The 16,514-nt window shown below is 42.3% G+C and overlaps 1 protein-coding gene across 1 annotated transcript in view; it reads right to left on the minus strand.

Moving 5' to 3' along the window:
* MAP3K21 (mitogen-activated protein kinase kinase kinase 21) overlaps window positions 1-16,265 on the minus strand; it is a 57,278-nt gene extending 41,013 nt beyond the window's left edge. Inside the window, exon 1 of the mRNA XM_030812667.1 lies at window positions 15,148-16,265. Coding sequence (XP_030668527.1) covers window positions 15,148-15,964 — 817 coding nt within the window. The 5' untranslated portion in view covers window positions 15,965-16,265. The remainder of the gene's footprint in view (window positions 1-15,147) is intronic.
* Window positions 16,266-16,514: the final 249 nt, after the last annotated feature.

Genomic DNA, 16,514 nt, shown 5'->3' on the forward strand with positions numbered 1-16,514 from the left:
CTCACCTGCGCCCTCCTACCTGGCCCTTCCCAGCACCTTCAGCTCCTCTCCCTTTGGCTGATCTGCCTCTGCCTAGAACCATGCAGAAATGTTCCCTGGGTTGTCCACGAGGCTCTAATGCAGCTGGAGGCTGCCACCCTCTCCTCTAGCTAATCCCTTCCATAGAAAGAGGAGAGGGTATCTGGTTTGCAGAACATAATCATAAAGAGGGTCATTTTTTTTCAAATGTTAGTTTTAGTAAAAACTAACACTTCTGAGTATATTCTACTTGTCAGGTGAGGTTGTAGGTATTTTAATTACATAACCCATACGACAATGCTATAGGTAGATACTATTGTCTCCACTTTATACATAAAGACACTGAGGAACAGAGATGTTCAGTAATTTGTCCAGGGTCACAGAGCTAAGGAGCAGTGAAGCTCAAGCAGTCTGACTCCAGAGCCTATGGTCCTAACCACTATCTACTCATTTAGTTGACAGCTTTTACTAATTTTTCACAAAATCTTTATTTATCCTTTGGAAATCTCTCTCTACTCAGGTGTCCATTCTCCTCCCTTTGGATTTCCTGCCATTGGTCAATTACTAACTGATCTAAATAGAGGCAGTGTAGAGTGGTGAGGAACTGCATGCAGTCTAGGGCCAGCCTGCCTGGTTTGGATCCCATGTGCTTCTGCTTCCTTGCCTGTCTTGTGAATTACGATAGTACCTACATCATAAGATTGTAGGGAGGAGTAAATGAATACATGTAAAGTGCTCAGAACAGTGGCTGAGACATGGTAAGCACTCTGTAAGAATTTCACACACACACACTTTTATCAATGGGTTTGAAAGTGTTTTTAGCAAGTCTTCAAAATCAAGTTCATGATCTTCAGGAAATCCTGCCTCTTTTTCAAGGCTTGAGATTTCACAGCAGATGTGCATTTTGATTGTATTGTATTGTCAAACATTTACAATATCAGGCAGTCATAGGAGCTAATGCAATTGGAGGGAACCCAATTGGAGGAAACCAACACTAGGTTTAAATGTGGAGGGTTATTTGAGTAGGGGCTTATTAGGTAAGTAATTGATACTGAATAAATACTGTTGTGTTACAACTTTTTTCCCCGTGTCATCTTGTAACTGAAATTTAGAGAGCAAGAACCATCTGTTCTATTCTTATTTCCGTTATAGATACGAAGAATCTGATTTAGGATGGCTATATGCCCATGGTTATACAGTGGCTAAACAGTAAGGCCAACATGCTACCATTCCTACTCTTAATGCTATACTACATAGGGAGGGATGGAGAAAAGGAGGGTGAGAGAGGCAGGGAGGAGGGAAATCAGAGACCCACTTCCATTTGAAATAACCTTTCATTCTTCCTATCCATCTATACTGTCCCAATTTTCAAGGACCAGCTTCCTTAGAAAAACCCCCTAAGCATTCCACAAAATTGTGAACAATTTTACCTTCCCTATCATTTGTTACTCACATATGACATTATTTTGTCAGTTATCTTTTTACCTAAGACTTCTCTACCAAAGTTACATACAAGCTACTTTAATCTCAGGAAATGTATTTTATAGCATTCTGTGAATCCTCCATATCACCTAACATAGTTCCTTGTACGTCACAATGTTCAATGGAATATCTTTTATTAATGATACTTATCACCAATTCAAATAATAAGAATATTGCCCACCATTTACCAACCCTCTGCTATGCAGAGTTGTTTCATTTGTTAATATTTCATTTGATTGTGACACTAGTCTACAAGGCAGGAATATAATCTCCAGCTCAGAGCCTAGAAATGTTATCCAAGATCAAAGGGCTGAAACAGAGCTGGAGTTCATCCCCAGCCCTTTTTTGTGCTGCTCAGAAGCTACTGGTTATAAGAAGAGGGCAAAGCAACCAGAAATCTCATTCTGTGAGATTAATTTCTGAATGTTCCATCCACATCAGCTAAAGGCATATTTATTTCTCAGTCCTTATTCCCTGTGAATATAAAGAAAAATAAATACCTACAGAAAAAGAGATTTAGATCCCCAATCCTTTAAACCCTACGTACTTAAACCACAGAAAGCTGAAACAACAACAACAACGAAATACAGGGGAATTAATTAGCTTTTTTTCATCAGCTGCATTATATTTTCCTTCTAGAAATACCATTAATTTCACCTTTAAACAATAATTGTTCCTATCACCAAAAGACCCCAAATTAATGATCAAAATGGCTTGCAGTTCTATAAAACTTTGTTTCTCAAAGTACTTTTATACCCATTGTCTCCTCATTCTTACAAACCTCCAGACAGGCAGACATGAGAAAGGACTGATGAAAATAGGCCTCAAAACACTTCCTTGCCTCCTTATTCACACCCCAGACCCCAAGTAAGGGCTGGCAGCCCTTGCGATGCAAAGGTCAAAGAAAGGCTGCTCTAAATAATAAAAACAGAGTCAAAAATGAGAACTAAAAACCAAACACTAACAAACTTCATTCCCAAATAAACGGATGGCAGCATATGATATTAGCAGACTTGGTTCTGACAGTTTCAGAACACCAGTCCCCATTCCCCAGGTCTAGAGTTTCCACAGGAGCCAGGCACCTCCACACTGTGGGCTCACAGAAAACAAGTTCAAATCACACTCCAAATGTCAACCCTTTAGGGTTCCATGAAAGGCCCATTGTTTTGGATTCCATCTCAGAGGTGTTCAGCAGAATTCCTGGAATTCCATATCTTTTGGACAATGTGACTGAAACCAAAAATAGCCCATCTCACAACAGGTAATATAATGGGGCACACTGCCAGGTTTCAGCCTAAAGACACACGGTTGGCAGCCAACTTCCGCTTCCTGTCATTTACACAGGAAGAACCACAGTGCACTAGCTGGTCACCACTGATTTTAATGTACAAACCAGGCAAACTAACCTTTTTGGCCACAGAAATGGTAAATTCTTGTGAGTATCCGAGCAACAACTGTTTGAGCACCCTTTCCTGTGACTTCAGTAAAGACTTTTGACCCTCGTTAGCCCCATTCTTTCACAATTGGCCTCTACAACCTTGTATTTAGCCTACTTATTCAACCATGAGGCACAGAATTTTTTCAGCTCCTTTGAAATTTCACATTGGTATTTTCAGAATTACAGTATATAATGTATATTTTTTAAAAAAGCAATTACTATGTACATCATGTTCTCAACATCGATGGGATCACTGTGTCCAAATTCCATTTAATGAGTCAAATGAGTTTCGATTAATCTTTAACTGGAAATGTATTATCCAAAAAAAGTCATAAGCAAGAAAACAAGTTGAGAAAAGCAATAATGTGAAAGAATATATTAACAAAAAACTTCATGAAACTTTATAAATTTCAACTTTGAGGACAATCTACAATTTATATGGAATGAATGATAACTTTCTAAATTTATCATATAGCACAGAATGTTTCTCATATTTTTTTCCACCCATTCCCTAGTGGCACCAGTTCCCCTTCACCCCTAGCACCATCTGCCTCCCCTCTTCCCCTGACTCCCACCCCGGACACATACCCCACTCATTATCCATCCTAGGGAGTAAAGCCCACACTTTCATTTTGGCCTCCGTCCCTTCTCAATCTCATTCTAAATGATCTTTCCAGCTCTCTTTTGTACTCTCCCAAATGAACCCTATATTCTAACAATTCCGTGTGCCATTTCTAAAATCCACAGCGTTGCCTTTTTCTGTCTCCCCACTACCCTGTGCCTCCTTACAGAATGGGATGCCTTCCTCTTCCGCCCTCTATAAAACTCACACTTCCTACTGGACCTCCCACTCAATCAGGACACCAGCACTGAGCTCTTAGTCCAGGCCGCCATGGCATTAACTGTGAAGCCACTTACAAGTCCACTGGCCTTTGGAATCTCAACACTTCCTGCTCCAATATTAGATGAGTCTATAAGCAACATCTCCCCATTGCCTTTTGCCTAACCTCAGCTACTTCTCTGCATTCTAATACACTTAGACTGTACCTTGCCCATTACACTTAAATCCTGCCTTATCTTCCTTATTACAATCTCATCTTATTAAATTGTAAGCAGCTTGAGGATAAAACTTGTGCCTAATTAATTTTTTTTTAATACTGCACAGCAACTGGCATTTTAACAGGCTTAAGTGTTTGCTGAATGAATGAGGAAATTAATAATCAATACTCTTAGAGGAAGAATGAATATGAAGAAGATGAATTATTATAAGCTTTTTCTTTCATGTTAAGTCAGCTGCTAATTACAGAAAATCGATTCACCTCTACCCTCCTAAAAATGTATTAGGATCCTGGACATTAAGAAATGAAGACTCTTGGCCAGATGCGGTGCCTCAAGCCTGTAATCTCAGCACTTTGGGAGGCTAAGGCAGGAGGATCACTTGAGCCCAGGAGTTCAAGACCAATCTGGGCAATACAGTGAGAACTAACCCCTACAAAAGAACTTAAAAATTGGCTGGGTGTCATGGTACTCGCCTATATAGTCCCAGCTATTTGGGAGGCTGAGGTAGGACTGTGACTTGGGCCCAGGAGGTTAAGGCTGTCCTGGGCTGTGATAGCACTGCTGCACTCCAGCCTGGACAACACAGCACGAATCTGTCTCAAAAAAAAAAAAAAAAAAAAGCAGAAGAAGAAGGAGAAGGAGAAGGAGAAGGGGGAGAAGGGGGAGAAGGGGGAGAAAAGGGAGAAGAAGAGGGAGAGGAAGAGGGAGAGGAAGAAGAAGAAGAAGAAGAGGAGGAGGAGGAGGAGGAGGAGGAGGAGGAAGAAGGAGAAGGAGAAGAAGAAGAAGAAGAAGAAGAAGAAGAAGAAGAAGAAGAAGAAGAAGAAGAAATGATTGTTTTAAAAATAATTGTGGCAAAACAGTTATTTGAATATTGATCTATCAGTGGCATTTGATACGGCTGATCGTTCTTCCCTGAAATACTTTCTTCACTGGTCTCCACACTCCTGATTTTCCCCTTTACTTCTAGCTATTCCTGGGTCCTCTCTGTCTCCCTGACCTCTAAAGACTGGAGACTATGAGGACTCAGTCCGTGGACCTCTGTCTAGTTTTTTCTTATTTACACTCACTCCCTAGATAATCTCAGCCAATCTCAGGGCTTTACATACCTTCTCATGCTGATGACTCTCACATTCATATTTCCAACCTGGTTCCCTTTCATCAAATTTCAAAACGGCTGCCAGTATACTCCTGTTAATATGTAAATCAGACCACAGCTCTCCTCTGTTCAAAACCCTCATGTGTCGTAGTAAAAGTCAAAGACCCCGTAGGGCCCCCAAGACTGCATGCTCTGAAGGATCCCTGCTTCTCCCTCATGTCCTGCTGTTCTGCCCACCTTCACTTTTCTCCCAGCACACTGGCCTCTTGTTTTAGAAATCTTGCCATTTCTGTTCCCTGTAACAAGCATGTTCTTTCCCAGATGACCCACTTCCTCACCTACTTAGATACTGCTGAAAATCCATCTTTTCTGCAAGACTTTGCTTAGACACACAATCTTTGACTGCTCACCTCAACATTTCCATCCTCCTTTGCAACTTTAGTTTTTATACTAAGCACTTACCACTCTCCAAGATACTACATATTATTTATTTTGCTTAATGTCTGTCTCACTCACTAGAATACAAGATCCTTAAGGGAGCAATTTGTGTCTGCTTTGTTCACTATGCAATACCAAGTGCCTAGGAGAGTTCTGCACATAATATATGATCAACAAGTAACTGTTATATAAACGAAAGAGCTAGCATACCAAATACAAGAAGACAGGCTTCTGTAAAGAAAAAACAGATGTGATAAGCTAAAACAGAACTTCACATTGCTCATATACTGAAATAAAATCCATCTTTCATGGGACAAGCCTTTTCATGGACATGTAGTATACTCAGTTTTAATGAGAAAATCACTTACATTTCATTGCATGTGAAGTCTAGCTCTAAATTTCTATCATGCTAGTATTTTAATAGTCAAGGTACATAATAAAGCATACTGAGGCAGAAATCTTTCACAATATTCTACATTAATATATTAGTAAGAACATAACATATTTAATACAACCAGATGCATTATTTGCAGAAAATCTGAAACAAAATAAACCACTTAAAATCATGTGAAGCCAAATCTTCAGAAGTAATAATTCAAACATCCTATATGCCATCAAGATACTTCCCGAAATGGAATGTGATTTGCTCTTTTTCCAATAGCTTAAAAAATGCACAAACTAGTAATGAACCGTGGTAGTGAAACAGTTACAAGTGCAATTTAATACTTTATGCCTCCACCTTGACCCAACTTATCAACCCAAGTCACGAGCAGGCCTGCCAAAGTGTACAGATCTCAGCGCACCTGCAGGGAACAAGGCTCAGAACTGTTTCCTCATACTGCAGGCTGCCTGGAATCACCCAAGTTAGCCAAATTAAAAAGACCCTCACCTCCAACCAAGATGAACAAATACCTGATTAAGTGACACCTGATTTTGCAGAAAGAATAAAAATAATAATGTTATTAGGCTGTAAAGAGTTGTAGAAAATGTTTGGGTATCAATGAGTTCACACACACACAACATTAGGAAATACTTAAAGCACAAATATTTTAAATGTGAAACACTTTGAAGTGTTTCTAAGTAAAATATTAAAATGAATATAGTCAACAGCTTGCATTTAAATTTTGTCTTACAGTTTACTGAATTCTTTGACATATATGAGGAATTGGCAAACTAGAGCCCACAGACTAAACCCAGCACAATGCCTCTTTTGTAAATAAAGTTTTATTGGAACACTGCCACATTCATTTGTTTACATATTGTCAAGGATTTTTTGGCTACAACAGCAGAATTACATAGTTGCAAACAGAGACCATATGGGCTGCAAAACCAAAAAGATTTACTATCTGCCCCTATACAGGAGAAATTTGCCGACCCCAGACATACACTATCTCACTTAATCCTCACGTCACCCTATTCAGAAAGCTACTGGAGTCAGACAGAGCTCAAACCTACTACCACAAATAACACCATTTGTGCTCCAATGTGAAAGGAACAAATGCTCTGAGATGTTCCTTTTCCCAGAGTCATACGCCAGAATACATCAGGCATACTGTCACCTGGCTCCTGCTATGACTTACCGTACATTTATCAGCAGACAGTTACTTGATTTGGATATAGTCTGTAGCCATGGAAGAATTTCTATATCAACCCAGATAACATATAAGAAGGAATCCATAAACCTGGTCCTCAGAACCGTAGCTTTCAAACTTTGCTCTATATCTATATTTGCTGAATCATCTGGAATCTTCAAAGAAAAATTATTGTTTCATCATAAAGTAAGATAGATTAATGAATGCATATGGGTTAAATCTATGTTAAAGCAAATTAGTGAAATGTTAATGGTAGAATCTAGGCAGTGGGATTATAAGTGAAATAATTTTTGTAAGTGAATAACTTTAAGGGATTTTTAAATTTTACTTATTTATTTATTTATTTGACAGCATCTGGCTCTGTTACCCAGGCTGGAGTGCAGTGGCACGATTTCAGCTCACTACAACCTCCACCTCCTCCAATTCTCCTGCCTCAGCCTCCCAAGTAGCTGAGATTACAGGCACCTACCACCACGTCCAGCTGATTTCTGTATTTTTAGTAGAGACAGGGTTTCACCATGTTGGCCAGGCTGATCTTGAACTCCTGACCTCAAGTGATCCACCCACCTCAGCCTCCCAAAGTACTGGAATTACAGGTGTGAGCCACCATAACCAGCCTTAAGTAAAATTTTAATTTTCACTTAAAACTATTTCAGTTCTATATATTGCAAGATTTTCCAAATAAAATATTAGGGAAAAAATGCATTGCTTATTCCTAAGGTTCACAGAAGCAGAATATCCAAAAATGAGGCAGAACATGTTATTTTTAAAAAGTTCTCAGGGAGATTCTGATGCCACAATAGGTGTGGGAACTACTGCTAAAGAGTGTCATTCTGGATCAACAGAACTAATCATTTAGCCTAGAGGCTCTCAAAGTATAGTCTAGGGGTCCCTGGGGTTCCCTAAGATGGCAGAAGCAGATATGAACATCCATCTGTCTTCTGTCAAAGTCTGGCATTAAAGTGAACTCCACAAGTGCAAAGAAATGCCACCATCCTCATTAAATTTGTTTTGGAAAATATGGGGGTTTTCCCATTTCAAATGCTATGTTAAGATGTAATGGAGTCTATTGTTATATTCATATTATTAAACATTTTTAAAATGTATCATTTTAAATTTCTAATATGACAAATATCAATTGCTATAAACCAAAGCTCTTTCGGAGTCCTGAAAGCAAATATTTGAGAACTGTTAATCCAGGCAATATACGGAGACAAGAAAACACAAGTTCCAGGATCAGAGGTCCCAGATTTAATTCTTAGCACTCCCCTCTGATGGGTTGAATGACTTTGATCAAGTCAATTAATCATTGAGTTCAGTTTTTTTTTTTTACCTGTAAGTTGGGGATAATTAGAGTGCCACCTCAAAAGGTTGTAGTGACAAATAAATGAGGATAAATTGTGAGTAGTGCGCAGCATCTAATATGCCCTAAATAAATGTTAAAAACTCATCTTGTTACTATTAGGTTGGTGTACAAGTAATTGTGGTTTTTGCAATTATTAATACTATTATTTAGTTAAAAGCATTCAACATGAAGCAATATTTGGAGAAGATGAATTTTAAAAACTAAATTCACACTGCCTAGGGGTCAACTGTACAATTAAGTTTCAGGCTCCAAAATAAAGCCATCACAGCTCTCCCAGGTCCCCCATAAAACTTTCTGTCCGTTAAAATTCCTTCATTGGGATGCTTCTACTTTTCGGGAGCCCTGGATTACCTCAGACGGTTTGGGGAGCCTCAGAGGGTTTGGGGACAGTCATTAACATTTGGAGTTAAGATCATCAGCCTGACACGGTAAAGCTAGAGAATATTTTCCAATTTTGGAGGTAGTTAGAAATGTAACAAACCTGCACATTGTGCACATGTACCCTAGAACTTAAAGTATAATAAAAAAAAAAAAGAAAGAAAGAAATCAGAGAGAAAATGTGGTCTAAATTAATTCAGTAAACAAATTGTGATGCTAAAAACTAGGCTTGGATTGTAAATGATAAACAATGTGGTCAAACCAATGTCTAAGTAAATTATTTTAGTTTTTATTATTGCCATTCTGACAATCTATGATAGTACAGTCACAAAGCAATGACCCCAAGCTTATGTTTCTCTCTCTGTAAATGTGTTTTCTCAAAGCAGATCATGCTACGCTACTCCTCAAAAACCATCAATGGCTCTCCCTTGCCTCTTAAATAGTCCACACATCTTAGCATGGCATCCATGGCACTCACTGCCTGACCCATGCTAAATGCCTGTTTCCTTCCGGAAAAAAAAACCCTTTCTCCACTTTTCATTCTAGTTACACCTAACTACTCATTGTTCCCTGAAAAAGCCATATGTTTTTATGCCAGTATTTACCTAATTGCCTTTAATGGGTTAAGAAACATTAAACAGATTTTCCCTACAGGACTTCTGACAAATCTCCCAAGAAACAAATACAGTATCAGAAATCAAGACAATCAGTCTCAATGAAGTTATATAACTTGCTCAAGGTCACACAGCTAGTAAATGAGGACACTGATATTCAAATCCAGATCTGACTGACTTTAAAGGCAATGCTAGATAGAGCCAGAGGTGATGGCTCTTACATGTAATACCAGCACTTTGGAAGGCCGAGGAAGAAGGATGATGGCTTGAGTCCAGGAGTTTCAGACCAGCCTGGGCTACACAGCAAGACCTTGTATTACAAAAAAAAAAAAAAAAAAAAAAGGCCGGCCACGGTGGCTCACGCCTGTAATCCCACTACTTTGGGAGGCCGAGGTGGGTGGATCACGAGGTCAGGAGATCGAGACCATCCTGGCTAACATGGTGAAACCCCGTCTCTACTAAAAATACAAAAAAAATTAGCTGGGCGTGGTGGCGGGCACCTGTAGTCCCAGCTACTCAGGAGGCTGAGGCAGGAGAATGGTGTGAACCCGGGAGGCGGAGCTTGCAGTGAGCCAAGATCGTGCCACTGCACTCCAGCCTGGGGACAGGGAGACTCCGTCTCAAAAAAAAAAAAAAAAAGGCCAATGCTCTTTCCCTTAGCTGCACTATTCTGGTAGGTTTAGCACTTAAATGCTAGTGTGAGAAAGCAGGGCTTACAAATGACCTTCTTAAATGGGTAGAGCAGATAAATACTTTCTTCTGTCTCCTTTCCCCTGCTTTGATATACTTGATAATGATTACAAAACTGATCAAATACGGATACTTAGCATAATTCAGAACTAACTAGCTATGCCCCTCACAACTACAAAAAATAAGACATTGCCTATTTTTTTTTTAATTTTAATATTTGTAGTCCAGGGTCTCACCATGTTCCCCAAGTTGGTCTCAAACTCCTGGGCTCAAGCGATCCTCCTATCTTGGCCTCCCAAAGTGCCAGGATGACAGATAGGTAGGAGTCACTACACCTGGCCAGCTACTTACTTTTTAATACGCATGCATGAAAATGATGGGGGAAGATGTGGTGACTCTTTTGTGATTGCTATTCTTCTAAAAGTCTAACCTTTCACTAACTTTGTTTCAAAAGCAGATGTAGATCTCAGTTACCATTGCGACATCTGGACTGACTTCTCTGTGCCTCCTGGAACAGGAAGCAGCTATAGCATGAAGCTACGTGTCCTGAATATAAGAACAGAAGAGAGAAGGGGACTTATGTCTTATAACTGATAATAGTGAAATTAGTAGCTTCCCCAAATCACTCTGATGAGCTATTTAAACATCTTATTTGGAGATTACATTTTCCATAATTTTCTCAGATAGTTCTTTTATTTACACAGTACTAATGAAAAAAGCTAAAACAAAATTTATATTCCTTTTGCAGTTTGTCATAGTAAGAGCTCCAAATGGCATTTCATAATAAATACAACTGTTGTAGATGTAGTTGTAGTTGTAAATAATACTGTAGATAGATAATAATTATTCCCAAAAGACTAAAAAAAATTGGGATAATAAACACTTAATCATTGACATAAAAAGTATAAAAGTAAGTAGCTACCATAATTTGTGGCTCAGTCCCCCATGGAAAGTTTATTTCCTCTCAAGAAAAAAAAAAAAATAGAACACAATAAGCAATATTACAAAAAGAAAAGGGAAACCATAAATGATGCCACATAATCTTATTTCAATCCTGCACTTCCACAATTTGATAAATAAAACCTTTAAACGAAATTCTAATATTTCAAACCATCCTTAGTAATTCTTATATTGCAGTATTTTATCTTCACTGCCCCCTGGTAACCTCCCTGCAAAATACTTCCATGGCTACCACTCTGGGCAGAGTCGGTGCCTCCTCTCATATAGACAACCCTGAAAGCCATCACTTGAGCCCACTGCAGTCCCTTCTTCACAGAAGCCAGTGCCATCAGTCAAAGTGAAACCTCCATGTGCACAGCAGAGGGAGGCCTGCCAGGCCCACCCCCTGCATGCCTCTCCTCACGCCTCCAATACGGAAGGCTCGTTTTTGCTTCCTCTTTCCTTTGCCTGGCTCTTTGCTTGATGAATTTGTGGCCCTTCCTCGGAGTGCCTTCCTTGGAGAGCCCCTGTGTGAAACAGCACCCCCATCCTCCATCTACCACTCTCCACCCCTTACCATGCTTAATTTTCTTGATGGCACTTACTAATTTATTTGTGATTCCGTGACTAAGTGTTAGACTAAGCTCTAAGTCTAAGTGTTAGACGAAGTTAGACTAAGTCTAAGTGTTAGACTAAGCTCTATGATGGCAGATTTGTTGCCATTGATGTCTGGCTTGCCAGTGTCCCAGAGGCCCAGAAGTGACTGGCAGAGGGTGGGCATTCCAAAAGTGTTAAATGAGTTCCAGCTCTCCACAATGTTTCTCTCTTCTGTAAATGCATATAACACTGGCAATTTTCACAGTAACTCAAAGTTGCCTTGTATTGTTCTCTGGGGGGTGCCTATAGGTAGATTTATATAAAGTATTTTGTACTTATTTTGCATCCAGGAGGGAGTTACAGGGCCTAGTATTTATTTAAAACATAAATGTTGCTTAAAGCTTGCTAACTTGGCACAACTTTCAACCTGTTGCTACCTGTTAGAAAAGGGACAAAGTTGTTTATATCATTCACAACATATCAGCTATCATCTAGACATAGACATTCCCTCACAAGATATGATAAAACTTAAGAAGATCTACTAGAAAAGATAAAAGAAAATCTGTCAAGAGTAACATATTCTCTAGACAAATTTAAATATTTGTTTAAAACAGTAATTTCCACTGAATTGGCTCCAAGTAGTCTTCTATTAGCTCTTTGGTACATGAGTATACTTCGGAGTGAAAACAGAATTCAATATTGATTTTTAAAACCTTGTTTACGTTATCACTAACTCACTACCACCATTAGCAAATATCCAATAAAATCAAACAAAACATACTGCAATAGAGTATCTGTTATACTCAAAAGTCTAAACAAGAAGTTATAGCTTCATATATCAGCAGAGAATTTCAAATCTGCATTTATTCATTGAACAAATAAAATCAGACATTCAGGATAAAGACCATGGGTGAGGCACCATGGTTTGCACATTCTAGACCCCAGTCAAACTTTTCACTTTATAGTAATTAAATAACTATGATAATGGTCATATTGCAACAAATACTTGGCCAGGCTAGTGACTAGCTAATTAAGTCTTTTATAAGAGTGCAACAATTTAAAGCAAAGGGAATCTTGCCTGACAATTACAGAAAATAAAATACTCCGGGAAGTTTGGCAATTTATTCTGAGACTGAAAAGTCTTTCAAAAACTAAGTAGTAGCATGTAATCACCATCAAATTATGTAATATCTACTGAATACACAGTAGTCTATACTCCACTATACAAGTTTTTCTGGTGTCAGTAAAAACTGTTCGGCCATAGTTATTATTCCAGGGTCGTGTTATTTCTTTTTACCATTTAATAATATTAGGAGTTCTTTAAATATTTATATTTTATAAAAGTTTATAAAACTTTATAAAAATTTACTATTTGCAATAATTGCTATGGATTGTTGATTGATCCATAAATCCTATGGATTAACCCATAGGAATGGATAAACATCCTTTAAAACATGCTTTAAAAACACTAGCAAACATTCTCTACCCGGTGTTGTATGAACTTTGAAAAGTATTGCAACCAAACAAAACTAAGTACAGTGTAAAACTAATAGCTATAGGCCCTTTAACTTTTTAGCCTAAGGACCAGTACAACCCAAGTGTTTGCTTGTGTTGATGATGTGGATACATTTGCAGAATGTTGGGTTCTATGTTGTCACAGAGTTGCTGCAACTGCCAAGAGGCAGGGGAAGGAATGAATGGTGCTGTTGATGTCTTTAAAATACCTGGTTCTGCAGAAAACTCCTAACAGACACAGGCTTTCAGGACACCACTGGAAATGGGGCTTATGGAACACATGGACAAGTCATCCATTCTATGGCAGCACCTGGTCAGACATTTCTTTTATTGAAAAAAATATATATATTATCGAAAGAAAAGTATATTTTAGGAAATTGCACTCTGTTTTTACTGTAACACAGTTCAAAACCAAGCAATGCTATAGTCCTTCATGTGGTCTGTCAAAGTACTAAGAATACACCACTACCACTAACAACATATTTTGTTAGACTTTGCTCTCATCGCCTAAGCAGATGCAATCTAAATTATAGAGAGACTCGGGGGGAATGAGGATTATGAAATAAAACCTAATGCTTATGCTTAGCTACAACATTCCAATTATTTACAATTCCCAGTGAAAATGCTACATTAGTAATTTTCAAGTAAATTTCTTCTTGTCACTCTTCTTTAGGGACAATGTTTTCACTTGAGCTAGCTCCTGTCCTAGCAGGTTTCACAGGATTGAAAGACCTCCAGCTGTTGTAGGCCAATGCCAGTTCTGGCTGCATCCTTTAACCTTCCCTTGGATTTCAATTCATTCTAAGAATATGAAGCGATCTTCAATATTAAAGAACCAACATCAAACAGCAATTCTATAGGCTCTTTTATACAGCAAAATTTCATAGGATTTGCATTTAAGTCATTTGTCAGTTCTTTATTGACCTCTGGAAAATCCACCCTGATTTATAAACAAAGTCAATGACACTGGCCAGTTCTTCGAGGTTTCAAGTACCTGTGCAAGGACGATGCACTTGTTATTAATCCAAAAGTGCATTACGGTGCACACCAGTGCCTCTTGTCTGGAGAAAAGAAGCCATTGAACCAATAATAAAATCATATTTCACGTAGCGACACTTTTTTTTTTTTTTCTGAGACAGAGTCTCACTCTATCTCCTAGGCTGGAGTGCAGTGGCGCGATCTTGGCTCACTGCAACTTCCGCCTCCCGGGTTCAAGTGATTCTCATGCCTCAGCCTCCTGAGTGGCTGGGATTACAGGCGCCTGCCACTACGCCGGGCTAATTTTTGTATTTTTAGTAGAGACAGGGTTTCGCCATGTTGGCCAGGCTGGTCTCAAACTCCTAAGCTCAGGTGATCCTCCCAAAGTGCTGGGATTACAGGTATGAGCCACCGCGCCTGGCCCATAGAGAGACATTTGAATGAAAAAAGTCTTTGGAAAAGGTAAGAGACAAAGTCATATTTTGAATAGGCAAACAGCAGCCTCAATACAGCACTTGTAAAGTTGACGTCCCCGAGTGCATTCGGGGACTTTGATGAAGGCCACTGGGTGAGGACGGTCATGGGTCCCATATAATCTGCAGAAGGCCTCCGTTTGCAGATGAATCACCTCTGGTATTGAAAGGCCAGACTGCCCCCTGAGGTTTCTAGGAGATCCAGGTATTTTGCAAATGTTTCTTCTACAAGCAAGTCTGGTCCGAGCTTTTTTAAAAAGCACGCAAAGGTAAGTCAAGGTTAAGCGTGTCACCAGCCCGAAAGCAAGTAACCAAGGACTAGCTGGACTTCCGAGCCCTGAAGGCCTGGGCATGAGTTGCTGCCGGCGCCCTAAGGCTGACTCCCGCCTCTTTCCATCTGGTACTATGTCCTGTGGAGCCCGCCTGGGCTGGCGCTGAGGTAGTCTTCCCCCACCTCCCTCTGGCCCCACTTACTGTTGCTGGACTTGAGGTCCCGGTGCAGGATGGGCACGAAGGCCTCCTCATGCAGGTAGAGCATGCCCCGCGCTATCTGCACGGCCCAGTTGACCAGCACGTGCGGAGGGATGCGGCGCGCGCGGCGGGGGCCGGGCGCGCGCGGGTCCGGGGCCGCGTTGGCGGCGGCCAGCGCACGGTTGAGCGCTCCGCCGCGGGCGAACTCCAGCACCAGGCAGAGGTGCGGCTGCTGCAGGCACACGCCGCGCAGCTCGATGATGTTGGGGTGCCGCAGCATGGCGAAGAGCCGAGCCTCGCGCCGCACGCTCTCGGCCGCCGCCGCCGCGTCTTGCTCCGGGTCCTGGCGCGCCGCCTTCACGGCCACCTCCTGGCCCTGCCAGGTGGCGCGGTACACCTGCCCGAAGCCCCCCGCGCCGATGAGCTCCTTCAGCTCCAGCCGCTCGAAGGCGACGTGTACTGGGGAGCTGGGCCGCGGGGGCGGCGGCGCGGGCGGCTGCGCGGGGCTGGCGGCCGGGCGGCAGGGAGTCACGTAGTTGGCGGGGAAGATGCCGAGGCGCCGCTGCACCTGGCCTGCCCACCAGCCCTCGTCGCCCGACACGGCGGCGTCCTGCGACAGCACCTCCACCAGCTGGCCGCGCCGCAGGCTCAGCTCGTCCTCGCCGCGAGCCTCGTAGTCATAGAGCGCGGCCCACAGCCCCGCGCCCGCCGAGGCCGAGCCGCCCGAGGAGGTGGACGACGAGGACGCTGAGCCGCCGGGGGCTCCCCGGGCCGAGGACACCGGGGTGTCGGCCGCGCCCGCGGCGCCCGGCAAAGCCATGGGGGCAGCTGTGCAGGGAAGGCGGAGCGGGAGGCCGGGCTCAGCCTCCCGGGCGGCCGCGGGCGCTCATCGTCCGGCGGGGTGGCCGTCGGCGCCGGGGGAAGGCGAGGTGGGAGGAATCGCGATCGGTGACGGCAGAGATCACGGGCTAGCTACCCAAAGGGCCCAGCCTCGGCCTGCGTTCCTGCCCAGCCGCCTCTGCTGCCGCAGCGGTCCACGCAGCCGCGGGCTATGTCCCACCATGGTCGAGCCCAGGCCCTGCGGCCCGCCCGCCGCGCGCTCCTTAGCCGGAGCCTGGGACGCCCCACCCTACTCTAGCCGCGCAAGGGCCGCCCCGCCCCCTCCGGCTCCATTCCGCACCACCGCCCACCCCCCCCCCCCGGGCCCGCCCCCTAGGCCTGTCCCCAGGGCCTTCCCGCCCCTCCCCCAGCCGCCCCGCCCTCTCCAGGTTCACTCCGCCTTCCTTGACCCGTCCCGGGCGCCCAGTCTTCGCCCGTCCTATGGGCCCGCCTTCCTAGATTCGCCCCACCCTTCCCCACCAACTGCACCA

The sequence above is a fragment of the Nomascus leucogenys genome, chromosome 5 (genome assembly GCF_006542625.1).
Source record: "Nomascus leucogenys isolate Asia chromosome 5, Asia_NLE_v1, whole genome shotgun sequence".
Lineage (NCBI taxonomy): Eukaryota > Metazoa > Chordata > Mammalia > Primates > Hylobatidae > Nomascus > Nomascus leucogenys.